Source organism: Panicum virgatum, chromosome 4K, assembly GCF_016808335.1.
Source record: "Panicum virgatum strain AP13 chromosome 4K, P.virgatum_v5, whole genome shotgun sequence".
NCBI lineage: Eukaryota > Viridiplantae > Streptophyta > Magnoliopsida > Poales > Poaceae > Panicum > Panicum virgatum.
The window spans coordinates 33,496,223-33,516,468 of record NC_053139.1 but is presented as its reverse complement, the minus strand read 5'-3'; the positions used below and the strand labels follow the sequence as shown (position 1 = coordinate 33,516,468).

Sequence of the window (20,246 nt, the reverse complement as noted above, 5' to 3'; positions counted from 1 at the left end):
TAATAGGATGTGCACCGGGGCTTGCCTTGAGTCTGTGGCTCAGTGCTAGGGTGAGATGGGCCTTGGGCCGACTCCCCACGATCCTCCTGCTGCAGGGCTTGCCCCTGCGGCTCCTGAGGCTCCCCAGCCACCTCGTACACAACCTCCGCCGCCGTAGCTGCTACACGTATGTATATGCACATGACATGAGAAGGCATGCATGATTTACAAAAATTATGAGTAATTAATAACCCAATTAATTTCTAACCATTTGTACTAACTACCCCGCATTTCACCCACTCAGCCAATACCCCACCGGTCAGACCGATCCATCCGACCGGTCAGACCGGTCACACTTAATTCAACCATGCCACTGGTCAGATCGGTCACTCCAACCGGTCAGACCGGACCTACCCAGAACAAAAGCTAAAATCCATATCGTGGTGAAATCCAGCCACTAATCCTAAAACCCTACTAGGAAACCAGTTCAGGGATACATTGGAACGTATTTGACCGGAGGGAATCACCTAAAACCATCTAGAAGGGGAGATCGACCGTCCCCAGTAAAATACCTTGAATGAGCCTCTTCCTCACGAAAAACTCAAATTCCACTTCACTCCGGGAAGGAGCACATGGCAGAGATGATCCCCCACGTGGATTTAGAGCTCTCCTCGGCCTTGGATCAAATGGAGAGGAAGGATTTGGGGAGTAGGGTTTGGAGAAGAAAAATGAGAGGGAGAGAGCTCAGCAGGCGAGCTGAGCATGGTGAGGGTGAAGGAGTCGGTGAGGGAAAGAGAGAGTGTGGTTTAAATGCTGTGGGGCCCAAAACGGTTGAAACCCAGTTCAACCGGTCAGACCGGTTGTCTCGACCAGTCAGACCGGTCCGGCCCAGGCTGATAGGAGAAGTTTTGGTTTTGTACTTTGCTGTGTGAGTTTGAAACTAATAACCTTAATTAACTTAATTACCGAGGATAAATATCTGCGCATGATTGCTTGATCGGTGTCGCTCATGGAGCGGAGCCATGGTCGTGTCGTGGGGGGCCACTCCGATCCGAGGCCACCTCTTGCTGCTTTCTTTATTGCCGCCTCACGTTCCAGTGTCGTCGCCGATCTCGCCGCTCACCTCTCTCGCAACAGGTGAGGTGACAGTGATACTCATCATGGATGCGGCGGCCGATCCCTTTCTTTCTCTCCGTCCAGCGACCAACCAGGCACCTCGCTCCCTCCCCGGCAGGCATGTGACGCCTCTAAACACGGCCGCCGCGCGCTGGTAGGAGATGACGATGACGAAGCAAAGCCTCAGCTCACGTCTAGCCCGGCCAGCCAGCTAACTTAGCCAGGAGAGGGCATTAACTCGGGACAAGCTAAGGAATCAAGGATAGCCTTGATGATGATGGTGCTCTGATGAATGGAGATAGCGTGGGCACTACAATCACTGAATGCCACGGTAATGGCAACGAATAAGAATCAGTAGTATAGTAGTCCGTCGCTGCCATGTTCTTGCACTGAATAAATAAGCTAGCTTCATTTTTTGTTTTTGAAAGACACCATAAATTAGCTTCATTCCTTGGCAATTATTATGGGCATCCTTTCAGAACGGATCTCGATCCGGCCGGGGTAGCAAGCTGAGAGGGTTCACCTCGCCAAGATAGTAACAGCAGAGCTGAGCCTTTCTGTATCATGGATCAGCTATTCAGTTGGCCCTGAGGTTTTAGGACGACAAGCCGGGCGGTAGGGTCGTGGGTCGTGAGCCACCGACCATTCGGGGCGGACAGGCTAATCGAAGATGATCTCACATCCTTTTCCGAGCCGGTCTCACTGTCACTGCACGGGGGGGGGGGGGGGGGGGGGGGGGATGGGGGCAATGGGCTGATGGGACTCGTTAGATCCGAGATCCAATCGGAGCATGAGCAGGGTGAGAAGAACACAGCCAAGGCTTTTGGTTTAACAGAAACTATCAGGAAACAACCAAATTGTATGTGCCAACACAATTTTCAACACTTTTGTTTTAAGAGAACCAAAGAATATAATACAATCAAAGGCCGTTAACATTCTGATGAGCGCATCGGCTCATGTCCAAGATCCGTGCCGCCGCCGGGGTGCCATCCATGGGTGCACTACACAAAAAACCATTTACCACGTCCTTTAAAAATAGCCTCGGAGGCGGGCACGTTAAAAAACCGTCTCGATTAATGCCTGCGATTAACCGATGTAGTCATTTTTTATTAACCGAAGTGGTTATGAAAAACCACCTCTCAAAATCCGCGTGGTTGGTGGGCAGGGCGATCGCCGGCGGCCGGGTTGGTGGAGGGAGGCGGCGGAGCTCAGGGAGTTTGGATTTCAGGGGTGCCATGCCCGCCGGACTTAGAGACGGCAGCAGACCCGGCTGCAGCGGCGGTCCGTCTGGCGGCATGAGCTAGGGGGCGCTCTCTGCCGGGCGAGGTGGGACAGCCGGAGGGTGGTGGCCGGCGGCGGCAGACCCGGAGGTGACTTAGGGTGGGCACCTGCCGCTCACCAAATCCGCGTTGAATCAAAGGCCGCCTCAAATGGTTGAGCTAGTGCATTTGCTCTAAGCTTGTCCACCTCATAGAAGAGATAGCTAAAAAGTTACCCCTGCAATCGCTTATAGTACATTTGTTCAAAGCATATTGGATCTCATAACCTCTCTCTCATTAATGAAGTTGGACTAGTCATTTTTCTCTATGAGCTAGCTCTTGAAAAAAAAGGGGTCAGTTGGATCCATGCCACTCCAATTTCTTGAAATTGGATCTCATGTTGAAAATCATGCCATTGAGTGGCATGATTTTCAACATGACACCCAATTTCACGGAGTTGTGGTGGCATGAATCGAATTTTCCCAAAAAAAAAGATAGTACATTCTTTCTCCTCATCTTTTCTTTCTTTCATGTAAGGAAAAATATGAGTTGAATTTCTATGAGCTAGCTGAGTTGGCGTTATCGGAGGAGGTATAAGCAAATGTTTAGGGCCTATTATCTATTCACGGCATTGGAGTTTTACTTGCATTTTTTAACAAGTAAAACAGTAAGCATTACTACAATATTCTTAATCAAGGTGGGCAAAAAGCCTTAACAGAGGCAGTTTTGCCAACCACTTACGATGCAAGGTCACGGTTAATGGTGCATTAACAGAGACGATTGGCCGCCCCGCCTCGGTTAATCGGATACAAAAAATAAAAAATAAGAAAGCCCTAGACGAGCCTATTCTCGAGCCCGTCGTGCAAATCCACCGCCGTCGTTGCCGCCTGTCAGTGTACCCACTCCTACTATGTCAAGTCTGATACACGCATAGTTATCCGTAACTACGCCCTGAGGGCCTGAGCAGCCGGACCCCAGCGGTCCGACTCCTTTTCACCGGGCCAACGGCCTCGGACCTACTCCACCACGTAGGGACATGTCCGGTGACGCAATGTGTCCCAGAGATGGAAATGCTCAGGGTCTTCTACCGTGGATTCGGACCCCCACATTCGGGTCCGGGACCTCCACGTGCCTATCCGGACCCCCCGAGCCCTCGGCTCGACACTCCGCTCGGGAGGGGTCCGGAGCTGCCACGTGCCCCTGTGGGCGCGGCCGCCGACCCCAGGGTCCGGCTCCGCCACGTGTCCCACAGAGGCGAGCCTTCTGCCGGAAGCCAAGCCGCCTGCCGCATTAAATGCGGGTGGTTGAGACGTGTGTTGCCAGACCAGGGCATGGGACGACTTCTGGCAGATTGCACAGGCGTGACAAGACAACACGGTAAGCCCGCCTGTTTCCAAGGCGGCTCGTCTGTTACCGAGGCATGCAGCAGTGTCTCAGCGCTGCGCGCGTGTGCGACGAGTCATGATGACCAGCTACTAACTGGAGCAACAGTGCACGCTGCTACAACGGACTGAGTCAGTAGTTCGGCGCTTCATCATGACCTCGACGCGCGGCTCCAGAGGCTAGACTCTACTCCGACAAGACAACTCAAGACCATCCCTGGTCAGAAGCTACGCACGGAGGCCGACGACGAAGATCTCCGGATCTGTAGCATTTAAGGCTCCGCTGTGTACAATATCAAATATATCGCCGGGCCCACCTGTCGGGACCCCGCTCAGTGTACGTGCTCCCCTTGGACATATAAAAGGGAGAGCACGCCCGCTAGAACACAGGTTCCACAAGTTTTTACACATGCAGAGACAGGCATAGCTCCTCCCCCAGCTTGCACACAAGCTCAGGCAATACATCACACAGTGGACGTAGGGTATTACGCTCTAGCGACCCGAACCACTCTAAATCCTTGTGTGCTTCCGTGTTCTTACGATTCTAAATCGAGCATTCCCTGACTGCCCCCAAGCACATCCTACACTTAGGATTAGGCGGGTGCAATCCGCCACCCGGCTGTGGTTTTCCACACCACGACATTTGGCGCACCAGGTAGGGGCTGCTTGGCTTTCGCTTGATCATCGGCTCGGCATCACCATGTTTCAGGTGGCGAGCGCCCGGGGGCCAAAACTCGCGCGGCAAGCGCCCGCGTCAGCAGGATGGCGACAGCGGGTCATGCTCTTCCAGCTCGTCATCAAGCAGGTCTGGGGGGAGCACGGCCTCAACAAATCCCAGCTCGCAGCATACCTCACTCATGTGAGGAAGCCCGCTCCGGTGGAAAGCCGACTCCGGCCGCACCAAGCCCGCTCCGGCGGAAAGCCGACTCCGGTCGCACCAAACCGACTCTGGTGGCTCTTTCCGATGTTAAGCCGACTCCGGTCGCACTCCCGACTCTACATCTCTGTAAGTCCTACCCTTAGAGGCCCAGCAGAGAATAAAGCATTTTTCTTTGTAACTAGGTAGTACTTCCGTGTGGTCCAGTCCGGTGAGCCTCCCCAATGGAGGGGTCCGGACCTCTATGAACCAGGTTCAGGGAAGCATACTCACCCTCCGGGGAGGTCCGGAGTCGTGTAGCCGCTTAGCCTGGTTCCGTACCCTAAGCCTGCATACTCTACCTCCCTAGGGCGAGTACCGTAGTACCTAAGACTGGGGGCCCGGAGGTCCGGACAGCTCCGGGCTCATAAACTCGTGTTCTGGCTTACATCGCACATCTCATGTACAACTAGTTATAAAGGAAAAGTTTATTCTCAGTTCGCCTCTAAGGATGTTACATTCCAATTTCGATCTACGCATTCTGTTTGCGCTAACCCCCGCGTGGTTCCCACTCCTGTGACCGAATTGAGTCGGCCGGCATGTGGTTCAGTTTGGGACCCCCTCACTGCTAGAGGGGGGTCCGGGTCCTTAGGAACCTACTTCGGGGAAGAGGTACTTGTTCCCGGGGGTGGTCCGGAGCCCTGTGCAGCCGCTTAGCCTGATTCCATACCCTAATCCTGTGCACTCCACCACTCTGTAACAGGTGCCCTAGTACCCAGAACTGCGTACCTAGAGGTCCGGACCTCATTCTAGCTTGAGGGCTGGCCTCCTAAGCTCTGTTCCACAGGTCCGGCTGCGTATCTCAAAGGACCTCTGCCAACAGGATTTGGGACCACGTGGGTATGTTACTAAACACCGATCCTAAGTCATGTGCAGGGCTGCTCGGCCACCATCCGAACAGGCTCCTGACCCTCGGCGACAAGACGTGCGCCGAGGGCGGACTTCAGCGACGCAGGCGCTCGACAGCAGAATCCAGGGCGGGAAGAACGGCGTTTCCCGACGACTCCGACACCGCCCATCCCGTTCGCCGCCTTCTCCAGCATGGCGAGCCACAACGCCAGCAGCATGAGCCACCGCTCGTGGGAGGCCGGATCCGGCCCCTGCTTGCGGGATCCGTCGCTGCTGCTGGGAGAGGATCCATCCAAGCCCACCCGCCCCGCCGCCAGCCACCGCCGTCTTCCCGATCCTGGCCCTGGCCCCGGCCCCGCCGACACGCCCAGACCGCTCGCCACCTTCTCCAGCACGGAGCTGTAAAGCCAGTAGCTTGAGCCGCCGCTCAAGCCCCACCGCGGCCACTGCATCATCGCCTATCTGCCGCTCGCTGTTGTCGTTGTTGCCGCCGGCCGAAAGCCCACCGAAGCAGTGGGGGAGGGGCGGCGCCACCACCGTGGTGGTGGTGGGGGGGGAGTGGAGGGAGAGAGAGAGAGTGGAGGGAGGGGGCAGAGCCGGATGGGGAGCGATGGAGGAAGAGAGTGGAGCAAGAGGGTTAGGGTTTTGTTATGTAATTGAGTGTGGTAGTGGGTTGTGGGCTGGGTTTGATTTTTTTTGAGACGGATGCCTTAGACATTTTCGCTTTCGTAAATGATTAATTGAGGCGGGTATTTTCAACTGTCTCGGTAAATAAAACAACTGCCTCGGCTAATCGATTTTGCGAGGCGGATGTTTTGACCGCCTTGGTTAATAGAAAAATGACGGATTCGGTTAATGCCTGGCATTAAAGAAGGTGGTTGAAATTTGTGACCACCTTGGAGGTGTTAAAAAAAGTCACGATAAATCATTTTTTTAGTAGTGAAGAAATATTAAGAGGGTATCTATCCTTTAGTATGAGACAGGAGATTGATCATTAATAAACAACGTAGAAGATTGCTTAGTAATGAAAAATTTTAGACCAAACAATGGTATCCAAAATGTTAAATGAATAGTAGGTCACCTATCATTTAAATATTTATTCAGATTAAACCATTATTAAGATGGGCTAAACGGGTGATTAATCAGACATAGCTAGCTCGTAATGTTTATACGGCATTGTATTGGTCCTTTCCTAGTGAATACTCGTTTCTCTTATGGGTTACCTAAAACTCATTAGAATATTTTTGTTGTGTTTGAAAATTTGCAAATAAATTCCTAAAATTTATATCATCTACAACTTTTTGTTACGAATTTTAGAAAGAGTAAAGTCCATCGGCAATCCCTAAACTTGTACCGCTGTGTCATCCCAATCTCTAAACTTGCAAATCGACCATTTAGTTCTTCAAACTTATTCATCTGGGTTATCTCGGTTCTCAAATTTGTTTGGCTATGTCATCTCGGTCCATAAACTTAGAAATCACCCGTTTAGGTCCTCAAACTTGTTGAGTTGTGTTATCCCGATCCCTAAACTTGATTTTAAGTCTCATCTAGGTTAAAACAATACGATCTAAAAACTCTATATCGAAAAATAATTCATAATTTTTTCATATAAACTTGAATGAAGACAAACTTTATATCAAAATTGTAGCTCTCAACACGATCTATAACTTCGTAGTTGAAAAGTTTCTGAATTAAAATTGTTTAGGGTTCCAAAATGTTGCTGTAAGTCTATAGATTTTGAAATTTAAAATTTAAAATTAAAATTTGGGACACTAAATCACTCCAAATAAAAAACTTTTCAACTATAAAGTTTCAAAATCTAAAATTTAAAATTAAAATTTGGGACACTAAATCACTCCAAATAAAAAAACTTTTCAACTATAAAGTTGTAGACCATGTTGAGGACTATAATTTTGACATAAAGTTTATCTTCATTCGAGTTCGTATAAAAAAATTATAAATTACTTTTAATATAGAGTTTTTAGATCATCCTGTTTTGACCCATATGAAACTCAAAATCAAGTTTAGGGACTGAGATGACACAACTGAACAAATTTGAAGACCAAAACGGGTGATTTCTAAGTTTAGGGACCGAGATGACACATCCGAACAAGTTTGAGGACCTAAACGGTCGATTTGCAAGTTTAGTAACCGGAATAACACAACCGAACAAATTTAAGGACCGGTGACGGACTTTACTCTTTTACAAACTTGCATGGATAGATAGGAACATACAATGCAACTTGATACTCGACTCTTCCAAGTTTCTTCGCCGTTAAGAAAGCTGCTAGGAATGATATTGCAGCATAATTTTTGTCTCTCCAGTTTCATCATGCAAATTCGAAATAACAGACTTCTAGATTCAGCATGGAATTTTCAATTGAGAGAAATTTCCTTAAAAAAAAGTTCAAAGCAAAGCTTCAAAACTTAACGCGTTTTCCGCCTTGCTGTCGCGCAGCCAGGAGCTCGGTTACCACTGGCGTTAGAAAGCGGAAACCCCACGCGATTAGAAATGTAGCCCCACTATTGTTTAAAAAAAAAAGAAAGGTAGCCCCACCCGCCGCATTCCACGCGCCACCCCACCGCACCGCCGCGCCCGCTGCCGTGCCCGTGCCCCCTTCCTTTCCTTTCCTTCTCCTCTCCTCTCTCTCTCTCTCTTTCCCCACGCCGCCACCACACCACTCTCTCTCTCTCTCTTTCCTCGCTCGCCCCGAAACCAGATCGGCGCGGAGAGCGGAGGGGGGCCGGGGGCGTAGCGGGCAGAGGAGCAATGGCGGCGGGGTACCGGGCGGAGGACGACTACGACTACCTCTTCAAGGTGGTCCTGATCGGCGACTCCGGCGTCGGCAAGTCCAACCTGCTCTCCCGCTTCACGCGCAACGAGTTCAGCCTCGAGTCCAAGTCCACCATCGGCGTCGAGTTCGCCACCCGCTCCCTCCAGGTCGACGGCAAGGTCGTCAAGGCCCAGATTTGGGACACCGCCGGCCAGGAAAGGTACGCCCCGTCCCGTCCCGTCCCCTCCCGTCCCGTCCCGGCCCGGCCTCGCCTCTGCTCTCTGCTCTGCGCAGCAGCTCGCCGTCGTCTCCTCCCCTCTCCCCGCCGCCGCGGTAGCCGGTGCTGGCAGATCTGATCTGCGCCGCGGCTCGGTTGCTGCTCGCGTTCTCCCGATGCATGGCACGCGCGCTGCCGCGATTTGGATCTCGATTGCCGAATTGCATCGCGTGCTGGTGTCGATAGCCATCTGTAGGGTTTGGTGCTTCCGTGTAGCTGGATCCGATACTGAAATGGGGCCGGCAAGTTACGCGCGGATCAGCGAGTCGGGATCCTGTTCTATACTAGTACAAGTTCTAGGATGCAAGGATGTTGTTCTACTCCCAAAACGGATTTATGATGCCGTTTGGAGCCTGGTTCGCTCGTAGGGTGGCAGCGTGGCGTGGACTTGGGAGGACTGTTTGAAGATTAGGTCGTTCCTTGTACGCGTGGCTAAGGATGGTCACTTGCTGCGCGAGACGGAGATCAGTCAATTTTCCATTCTATGCATGCGGCTGCTTCTGTTCAATTGGTCAAAACAGTAAAACGCACACAATGCCAAAAATAGATGGCTCTTGCATACCATTTTTTCATGCTTCATGCCCTTTCTACAGTTCAGACACCTTTGGTACCAGTACTAGAATACTATTTGGTCATCTAAAATTAGGAGCGATGCTTACTGTTTCGAAGAACACAGCCATTGTCTTAAATTTAAATAGAAAAGACGCAGTGTATCCATCAAATAAATGATGACTTATGTTTTGCATTCTTAAATTTGATAAAAAAAACGATGTACCACGTTACTGGAGTCAAGAATGCTAATTCCTTCGCAGTCCATTTTCACCATTTTGTAGACTTCTTATTACCTTGTTTTGCCAGCTGCCCAGTTCTTCATATGTAGTTGTTGTCTTTGTAGGTTGTACTATTTATGCACCCTAGGAAATATAATGATGTGTTGAAATGCTGATAACCAATCAAGATCACTGCATATGGCAGTCTTGATTCATACATGTTCTGGGCTTTCAGCAATTAAAAGTTAAAATTCAAAATGAGTTGCAACTTTCACACAAGTGTTAAGCAAGGAATACATGCAAAGTGCATTTTGAAGTGATTCCGTAGTGACGACTTTATAAGAAATGTTAATAGCACAAAACGGATAAAGGGGGTATACAGTGTCCATTGTCCCTGTTTGAGGAAGCCCTAGGTTTGTGTTCCGAGACTGTGGAGCATGCTTAGTCTGCGCTTCAAATTTCCAGCTTCTGCCATTGCAGGCTAAGCACCAGAGATAGTCATGATGACACAGGAGTGTATTGTTATTTTTTTTAAAAAATAATAACATGAGTTCATGTTAGATTGGGAACAGTTGAAGGGATCTATGAGATGGTTTAAGTTGGTAGCTGCATTCAACATTCTGAAATTGGAGCACTGGAACCTGAATGAATGCAGGATGCCAGGATCTGACAGGTGCAGACAGAAATATGTTTGCATTTTGCATGCAGCAAGAGAAAGGAAAAATGTAGGGTCCATCGAATTGATAGTATTCAACCGAAATTAATAACATCGACGTGTTTTATCTTTTCGAGTATTCCTTGATCAGTGAGTTTATCCGAGATAAGAACTTCTAAGTTCTAACAACTTGAAATGGCACTCATGTGATATAGTCAGATGTACCACTTGATGAGGAACTTTCAGGCAAATAATTCCCTTTACTGGGTGGTGATGAGCTAGCTATGATTTCTGTGATGAGCTAGTTATGATCAGAATGCAAAATCAGTTATGATCCCATTGGGTTGTCTTGGTTTATCATGGGGATGAATTCACCAAATCAGAATGCGATTTTTTTTAATTTTTCAAAGTTGGAGGACTGGGACCTGAATGAAATGGTACAGAGTGCCAGGCCCTGAAAGGTGCACACAGAAATATATTTGCAGTTTTGCATGCGGCAAGAGATAAAAGTAAAGGGTCCATTGAATGAACAGTGTCCAATAAAAATCGTTAATATATTAATATTATCTAGTTTTGTATTTTCAAGTTGTCCCTGATAACTGAGTTTATTTGTGATAATAATTTCCCAGAATCTGAAATAGCATTCATGCAGTATACTCTACCATATCGATTAATCAACAATTTTAAGGCGATGAACTACCTTTAGATGGGTGGATAAACTTATTACGGATTTCTTTGTAGTGTTACATCTGTTAGCTATCGAGTTGTCTTATTGGTTTAGTGATGGAATTCTGTACGAAATTTGATATGAATCCTAGGAAATGCTCTTGCCTCAAGTAGGGCCATTGCCATTGTCTCATTGATGTTGTAATCGGGTTCTTTGTGCTAACCATCTCAGGTTGAATTTGTCTTCTTCTCATTGACATGTGATGATGTTTAAATATGATTTAATGATTTACTATGAGCTTCCTTTGATGATTTTAATCAGCATTGACTGACACAGGGCTTGATTTACTTGTGCACCATCCGGTCAAAATAAAGGGAATCAGGATTGCCAAACCTGAAGACAATCAACTTTGAACAAACCAAATCCTAACTAATTTTGTTGAATAATCAATGTGGGATACAGAAAAAACTTGAAGATGACCAGTACATCGAATACGAATAAAATGGAAGATTGTGGACATTTGTTTCAGATTTATTCAATAGTTTTGACTTTATTGTGTAAATTTGATTAGGGTTTTTCATTTGATGTTCATGATACTGAATTTTGTTGCACATCAGACTGCTGTCCTTTTGGTATACTTATTTCACTGCATTTTGGATCTGGATCTTACTGCAGATATCGAGCTATCACTAGTGCATATTACCGAGGTGCTGTTGGAGCTTTGCTTGTTTATGATGTCACTCGTCACTCAACCTTTGAGAACGTTGAGCGCTGGTTGAAGGAATTGAGGGACCATACAGATCCCAACATAGTTGTTATGCTGGTTGGCAACAAATCTGATCTGCGCCATCTTGTAGCAGTTCAAACAGATGAAGGCAAGGCATTCGCAGAGAGGGAATCACTCTACTTCATGGAGACCTCTGCGCTCGAGTCCACCAATGTTGAGAACGCATTCGCAGAGGTGTTGACCCAGATCTACCGCATCGTGAGTAAGCGAGCAGTCGAAGCGGGCGAAGACGCAGCCTCTGGGCCTGGCAAGGGTGAGAAGATCAATATAAAGGATGATGTTTCGGCGGTGAAGAGTGGTGGCTGCTGCTCTTAGCTGAGCAGCACTGGTGTATTTTTTGGAGTTGTGTGATGTAGCTTATGTTATGGTTTTTTCCCAGCGACCGAGAATTGTTAGTGGCATTAGCAGCTTCTATGTTACCTAGAGAGTTTATTGCCAAACTGGAAAAGTTAAAAACTGAAGGTTAGATCAGTTTAGATCTTTCTGTTACCATGTTTATTGTATTGTGTTGATTTTTCTGTGAATCCACTGCTATAGGCATGGTATTGATTTTTCTGTGAATCCACTGCTACCATGTTTAAGCTTACGGACTGTTCAAAATAGAAATATGCTTCATGCTTGCCACATTCTCCATTCAGAATGCAAGAAAATTCTGCGCATGTGCATTTAGCAACTTCATCTCTGTGTTGACTCCGTGAAATCTTCAAAGCCATCTTTCTCAATTTATGGGCTGGGGATGTACTTTTTTTTTTTGTCAACATAGAGGTTATATGATTTAGTGAAAATTCAGCAAAATGTTAATAACTGGATTGTAAAATTGTTATATACCACCGATTTACTTTCAGATTACAAAATTATGCACTTTGGGAACCACACCTTGATGTGTTAGTAGAGGCGTGATGCTTCATATATCAGGATCCAAATCAAGATAAAAATCCACTACGGCCCTTGTTTGTGTGTGTTGAATGCATAGTTGCTTTGCTTGTATGTATGTGTTGCGTGCCATCCTTGAATTGTGCGTTTTTTTTTTGCCCAATTTTAACTTAGCAGTCGCTCACAGGTGGACCCTTGTGTCAGCTAACAGACACTTACATGCCGCAATAACCTAGCGTCGGCGGCCGGCGCCTCTCCCGGCGAGGGCGCAGCAGGGCTCCGCCGGCGATCTCTCAACCTGCGCGCTGGCGACCAACCCCCTTTTCCCCTATCCGGAGCTGCCTCCCTGCTCTTCCCTGTCGCGCTCCGGCGGCGGTGGGTGGGTAAGTCGGGAAGAAATGGTAGGTTCTCTCCCCACAGGCCACAGCAACGCATGTCTGCTTGTTTGATCTGATTGCAGATGCCAACCTCAACACATGGTGTGTCGTTCGATCCATCTGTTGTCACAACACCGCACCAGAAAATTTCATGGAGGTATGCAACCTAGGACTGCAGGAGAGGATCGGTCCTACTCTATTTTCTGGTGACAATCATTCCATCCGAGAAATTTATTAGGTTTGCAAAACCAGTCAGATGAACTCCGATGTCAAATATGTGGACGACAGATTAATTCTTGTAATTTTCACGTGTTTCAGTCTTCTGCTGTGAGTTAACCAGATGCATACAGCCATACACAGCAGTACCATAGATTTGACGTTGTTGGTCAAATTTGCTAGTAGTAGCAGTCCTAGCTTTCATGAACTTTACGTTTGTTGATATTGAGAAAATAACGGTAATGGCTGCCAATTCTCGATCAGCGCTTGGTTACATGCTTGTACATTTCACTTTAGCTGTAGATGTTTATGTCTTCTGTATCCTGGGTATCTTTGTGCCTTGTGTTTAGGCTATATGATTCTGGCAAGAAATTAATGAACGCTACTAAGTCGCTAACTCTGCTGGGTAGTTTATCCCCGGTTAAACTGATTTGAGGAGTAGGTGATGGGATCACCAAAGCCTGTGCTTGTCATTTGCTTCCACTAAAATCACTAAGGTGTCCAACTCCATCCCTTTATCCAGGGATTTGTTCCTTAACCTAAATACAAAGAGCCTGTCCTTTGTTTCACACAAATGTGGTTCTGTACTGCTTACATAGTTGATGAAGTAATAACTTTTTTCAAGCATATCTTTCCTCAAAATAATAAATGTGAAAAGGCCACAGTTCAGCAGACAAATTACTTATTCATTCCATTTGGTACATCAGTTTTGCCTTCAAAAAACTGGAAGATTGGTGAGCACCGGCTATTACCACCAAAGCAAGCTACAATTTGGGCTTTAGAGAATTTTACCGCCCCCTGGAGAGTGAGGATACACACTTTTCTGCGTGTTTGAGAGAAAAGAAGAAAATTGCCGTCCTTGGAGAGCCATTTTCTTTTCTCCAAGCTTTCTGCCTTTTGTCCTTCCCAGTTTCATGAAGGAGCAGGTGCAGTTTAACTGTACCTACTGTTTCATGATGGTCTTAATGGTCAGCAATCAACATAGGCCAACTATAATTGCTCTGTGTGTATATTATCCATTAGCAGAGAGAACCATCATATATTAAGAGAATGATTGTAATTTGGTTGGTTAAATTAATTACTTAGATCTCATCACAATTATTCCTAGTTAAGATGCGGAGATTTAGAGGAGTTATTTTCAAGACAAATGAGTAACAAGTGGAAGACTGCTCAACTGTGCTTAGAAACCTAATGGTGTTTTCTCCAAACAAACGATGGACAGTTTTTGCAAAAAAAGCGAAATTCATAAATATTGTTAACTGTTATCCTTTAGAGTTTGGAGATTGGCTGTTCAATTGTTTGCTTTGATTATAAACCTGATTGCATTTGCATATCTATTTGCATGATTACCATGTGAAAAGTGGTTATTCATTATGTTGCACATAGCTAGCATAGTTAGTCAAATGTCAAACAGTTAGCAAAATGTCAAATAGTATTTAAGTTCAAAAAATGTCAAATAGTATTCCGTGCTATAGAATGCACAGTCAATTGTTATGCTGTGCTGTTCTTTTTAAACAATGTATGTTTAGACGTTCATCGTTATTCCCCCTGGCTTGAAGTTGGATATTTCAAATTATGTGAATCTTTCGAAAGTATGATCAGGGAAACACAATGATATATGGTTTCACAATTTTTATTCATCAAATCTTACCTGGAAGGCTGTAATAATCAGTGTAATTAACCCTTTATGTTGTGGGTCCTTAAGCTCTCTAATATGAGAAGGTTTCGTCATAAGTAAATACATGGGACCAAAATACCTGCAATTTGTCTGTTTAACCAAGGTAAATACCTAGAATGCGTTTGCTTATCTTCACCTCCTCTTCTTAGCTGGCACCTATTGTAAAGGTGTTTTTCTTACCTGGCGTTACCTAGGAGGCTAGGACCAAAAGAACTCGTCGACTGTGTAATAATTCCTCATTTGCAACTGTTGACTGAAAGATAGTCACCAATTGTTTCAAAAGTGTACTAATTAGCTTGTACTAAACGTGATATATTTAAAAATGGAGGGCGTACTCTTCTGCACCTTGATAACCTGGCCCTATGACTTAAGAATTCTAATGCAAAAAAGAGAAAAGTAGTTTATACCTTCATTTATTCAGAAGATGGATAGCTAGATGAACAAACAGCTAGGGCTAGATGAACAAACAGCTAGGGTATAAAAAAAATCTGCTTCAAGTCACTGAGACATTTATTTGTCGTATTTGAGATTGTTTTTAGCATTAACTTTATCCATGGTTTGTTAGACATGATGTGCTTTTTAATATAAAGTGTCAAGTAAAAAATGATGCTCTCATTGTGACTTTTTAGGTGTGTACTATACAAAATGATAATCTTAGAAGTATTTTTCTCTACAACAATCATTTACGAAGAAGCTTGAATAGGATCCATATGGAATACCTTTGTTGCATCATCCATTTCCACCATTGGTTTTCAAATAGCATTCTGATGGGAGAGCGAAACTGAAGCAGGGGTATACCGAATGGCAGGGCAATTCTCCTTTGGCAGGGATGGCAATAGCACTGCACATTCTCCAACGCTTGCTACATTGGCCTCCATGCCAGAGGAGAACCGCACTGTGATTCTCACCCTGAAATGCACCCTATCCATCCTTGATCTCTCTCATTTCTTATTTTACCAGAAAGTCCATCACTCATCACTCTGCTGTAGCCAGGCCTTCATATTCTTCTTTTGTGCTCACTCTGTTTCTTGCCTTGCACTATATGTTGCCATGGCAAATATATAGGGCCAAGATGGGCAACCAAAATCTGGATATGCTGCTGGATATACTTCCAAATCAGGACAATGCTTCCAGGAGGTATTCCTCTACCCCTACCTTTTTAGTTTCTACTCTTTATTGAGTTAAACGGTAGAAAGAGAATAGCCCTTGGTCTATAGCCCTCTTGCCAACTCACCTAAAAGGCATATGCCTCTTTTGCAATCTTATTCCCTGTCACTGTTATTGGAAAAGAAGTTTGATGCCAAAATAAGCACATTGCATCAATGATACATTTTGCATTAGAGACCAACCTCGTCTATTACTAACAGAAACTAAATCTTCTACCAGGTTATTTTCTACAAAGTGGTTACCATCTCTATTAGGTTTCTTAAGTTACCTTATTTCATTCTATAGGTCATTTCTTTTAATCTGGTTACTGGAATACATCAATACAATAGGAGTTACATAGAGTTCTCATTGTAGCAATGCACTGCTGATTGTTATTGACGTCCTATAACTATTTATGGTTGAAAAAATAAAAATCTATAAAGTAATTCATTGCACTGTATTTTTCTTAAATTCTATTGGATTCAAATTTGCGACTATGAGTGTGTGTGCTGAAACATATTTATATTTCTTGAACTTGAATAGAAGTGGCTATGGTGCTAACCAGAAATGACTTTGTTACCATTGCAAAAATGAGACTTGATCTTGTGCCAAAGAACTAGTCCTCATTCTGTCAATTCCAACATGAAGGTCCCTAACTCAGCATCTTCTTCCATCAATTCAAACACCTTCCCTAATTACCTATACATTCATTGAATGCACACAATCAGATTGTATCATATTTGTTTATTCCACGAAGGTCCATCGATATTATGCTTTGTCGTGGAACATCCCCATGGATCTTCTCATTGGTGCTGTTCAAAGCTGCCTCAGTTGAAGAATCCAGTAGGTATCTGATTCCATGAGCTTTGTAGAAAGGACGCACATCCCGCAAGTTGAAACTGCTGCGGGCGTCGAAAGGCCGCATAACATTTCAATATATCTTTATCTTTTATGAAAACTTTGATTCATAAATATGCCACTGCTGATTCTTTTTCTTGATCATTAAAAGTTCTAATCAACAGTTATCATTGACTATTTTTTTTCAGTTTCCCCACAAGATCTACCATTGACTAAGTTATAATACAATTGTGTTTTAACTAGTCAAAATTGTAGGAAGCAACGAGAAAATGACACAGCAGGAATCATCAAAACATATTTGCGCCCTGTCCATGTGACACGTATTAGGTCTCGGGTGAACGTGTCGGACCAACTAGTGTGAGCCTGAATTATAACATCATCGGAGAATGAATTGCAAGGTGACCCCCATGGTGAGGGGAATAGATTGAAATTTTGCTAAGTGGCAAGTAAAAATCAGCGAGGTAGACAAGAAAATGGCACAATAGCATCACACCTTTTGCAGAGTGGAAGACAGTAAATTTTCTTAGATACACAAGGACAAGAGCGATGGATCCACTCTTTGAATACACTGAGAGACTGAAGATGGCAAGTACTACAAACTGATGGACATTACATTAGTTGCAAGTTAGTTGTTATGTGTACTATTGCAAAAGTGCAAACTTGCAACATGATGAAGATGCCAGTGGTGTGCTTGGAAAATATGCTTCTTTGTATCTGGAAGGGGCCTATCTGGAAATATGCTTTGGTACCACGCCGGTCAAGTAAAGAGAAAAGATCAAGCGGATATGCTGATGCCAGCTTCCATGCCATATGCTACTCTAGCAACAGTGCAATGCATATAAATACTGTGTTGGTCGAACCTAGGATGCAGCAGCCATTCATCAGGTAAGCCAATAAGAAGAGTGAAATAGTACATTGGTGTGTGCACGGATGCAAGTCAATGATTACTGGGCCATTTCTCCTTGGGCAGAGTGATTAAACCCCACTTTGCTGGATCTGGTTTGTTCTGCCAAAGGAGATTTGCTCAGTGATCTACATTTGCAATCTCTTTAGTAACAGGATGGTTAATGTTGGTAGAATGTATTACTTATGTGTGCATGCATAATGCACGTTCACCTGTTTGGATTTGCACACTTATGCTTTAAAATGACTCTAATACTTCATTTTTATTCCGTTTATTCTTGAATTCAACCCCCCAACCCCAAAGTTAGATGCCACACATTAGAAGCTAGTTTCGTGGTTCATATTTTCATTTACTCCCCGCTTTGGATTATAACTGATGCTTCTGCAGTACACATTAATTGAATTTGTTATATTATCAACGTCATTTTTCAATATACACTTTCAGATTAAATGGTTGCCGCAATTCAATAACGGTATTCTTTTTACTAAAAGAGAATGGCTATTTGACATCATAGTATGCTTAATTTTGATGAAGACTTTTGACTTTTGAGAATGGTTATTTGACTAATTTTAGATGCTGAAGACTAGCCCTAATGTGATTCTTCCTTGATGGCTGAATACAGTATGCAATATAGTTCTCCTTCAATGCTACCATTTTATAATTTTTTTCTAGAATGTGCATTTTTTACATTTAGAAGATCATTTTATACATGGTCATGCATACACTTAAACACAACATGACAACAATGCTTTTGGACTTCAATTTGAGGGCATATATGGCCTACACCCCCCCCCCACTTGCCAAGCCGCAACTGTGGTGGCGCGACACCTGCGGCTGAGAAATGAACCGACCGCAAGCCAGAAAGATGTGGTGTGCCGCATCGTAAGGAGTGGCCTGGGTGTTTGTGGCGATGCCACATCCAAGGCGTGGTTCGTTATGGCGTAGAACCAAACACGGCCATTGGTTGTAACCTGATAATTTCTTTGATAAGTCATCAGAGAAGCAATTCATCTATTTTTTTTACACACTTTCAGGTTTCAAAGAAGGTTGCAAAATGGAAGCTTCTTTTACGATGGTAAATAACCTTATAACTTCTTTTGCTAAAACAGATATGGGATGGGGCTAAAGCAGACCAAAGAGTGGTGCTGGTTGCAGTTGGCTTCGTGATCCTGGTTATCAAACGGTGAATTCAGACAACTAAGGTGTTGCAGTTTTTGATGATCTAATTTGAGGAATATTTGACGCAGGTCCAAAATCAGTAGTCTCTAAATCTGAAGGTGCTGGATTCCATATGAGGCTGAAACACTTGGCTCCTAGTCAACAATGCATAGGAGAAAGATATGTGATTTGTCAATATGAAATCAAATGTGTTGGGTGGCAGATCTTCACCCTTGCCTACTTCCTAGTCAACAATGCCTTTGAAGAGCATCTGATCAGCATGTGTCTGAAGGCTGAAGAGCCACCGGATCTTCTAACGGCCGCGTCACATATATACATGTCGGACAGAATATAAGATCTCAATCTTGAAAAAGTACGGCTCCTTTGGCCACTTTGACGCATCTGTTTATGACTGGATACTAGGACCGGCAACTTTTGTTAGCTTCAAGATATTTCTTCCAAAAAAGTTAGTTAGTTATCAAAGGACTATGTAAGTTTTTTTTTTATAAAAATTACTATACCTGAATTGTCCCTTTTGAGTGAGGAATTTGGTCGATTGCAAGAACGTAGATTTGGTTTGTGTATCTGCTTTTCGCGCCCTTTTTTGCTTGGCCTCCATTACTCCATGCACGCCACTGATCTGTTATTGCTGCCTCGTTGAAAGGGACGAAGAAGCATGCCCAGTTGGATATACCGCTCATCAGTCTATGGTGTGAATTACTTGAGCGTTTGGTGTTAGCTGAGTTGTAACGCGTTGATTTTGCTAGAATTTGTACACGAGAAGTTTCAACCAAGATCTCGCTCCAAACGGGACCCTAAAACTCTTTTTCAGTTGCTCAACGAAATCGTCTCCCAACACACAGAGCAGAGGTACGTATAGAACATATAGTAGATAGATAAGAATACAGAGCCTGATTGGTTTTGGTTCCCAAATTTGTCTTGCCAAAATTTTGGCAACCATAAATTTTGGCACTCAATTGGTTGGATTTCAAAAAAAAACGTAGCCCACCTCACAAAGTACTTGACAAGATTTTAGAAAAAAAAATCTTGCCAGTATTTTGGCCCACCCTAGTTTTGGCAAGGCAAATTTTGAAATCAAACTAATCAGGGCCCATAGTATCACAGATAAACAGATGATACAATGAACATAATACTCATATAGAACAATAACAGGGAATATTATTTTTAAATTATCATGAAATATTTTTTAGAGGTAATTGTCATGAAATACTTGGGAAAAACAGAATGGAAAATTAAAGGAAATACAAAAAGAGAGCGGTCGGGAACGGTCGGGAAAATTCTTTAACCACTTTTGTTACCATTTTTTTTACTCGGAAACGGAAACGGGAACAATTTGATTGGGAATATATTGGTACCGATCGGGAATCGATAGTTCAAATCGAGAAGATTAATTCAACGATCCATAAAGAACAATAGTAACCATATGGGGCATTTGCTTTGATATATATTTCATACATGAGTGACATGACATGACATTTCACTTAGCATATAATCATAGTACACTACGGAAACATAAACAGAAACCCCAAAAAGAAATGACGGGCTACTCTGGCAGATTTGTAGGCCACCATGCACATGCTAACA

The 20,246-nt window shown here is 44.5% G+C and overlaps 2 protein-coding genes across 2 annotated transcripts; both read left to right on the top strand.

The window, feature by feature from the left end:
* Positions 1–8,078: 8,078 nt before the first annotated feature.
* LOC120704801 (ras-related protein RIC2-like) lies at positions 8,079–12,037 on the top strand. Its single transcript, XM_039989325.1, has 2 exons — positions 8,079–8,495; positions 11,320–12,037. Exons 1-2 carry the CDS (start codon positions 8,272–8,274, stop codon positions 11,744–11,746), a joined length of 651 nt encoding a protein of 216 aa, XP_039845259.1. The 5' UTR covers positions 8,079–8,271; the 3' UTR covers positions 11,747–12,037.
* A 136-nt stretch (positions 12,038–12,173) lies between these two features.
* On the top strand, positions 12,174–19,210 carry LOC120704800. Its single transcript, XM_039989324.1, has 4 exons — positions 12,174–12,838; positions 15,641–15,712; positions 18,518–18,558; positions 18,731–19,210. The coding sequence occupies exons 1-4, from the start codon at positions 12,765–12,767 to the stop codon at positions 18,994–18,996; spliced, it is 453 nt and encodes a 150-aa protein (XP_039845258.1). The 5' UTR covers positions 12,174–12,764; the 3' UTR covers positions 18,997–19,210.
* Positions 19,211–20,246: the final 1,036 nt, after the last annotated feature.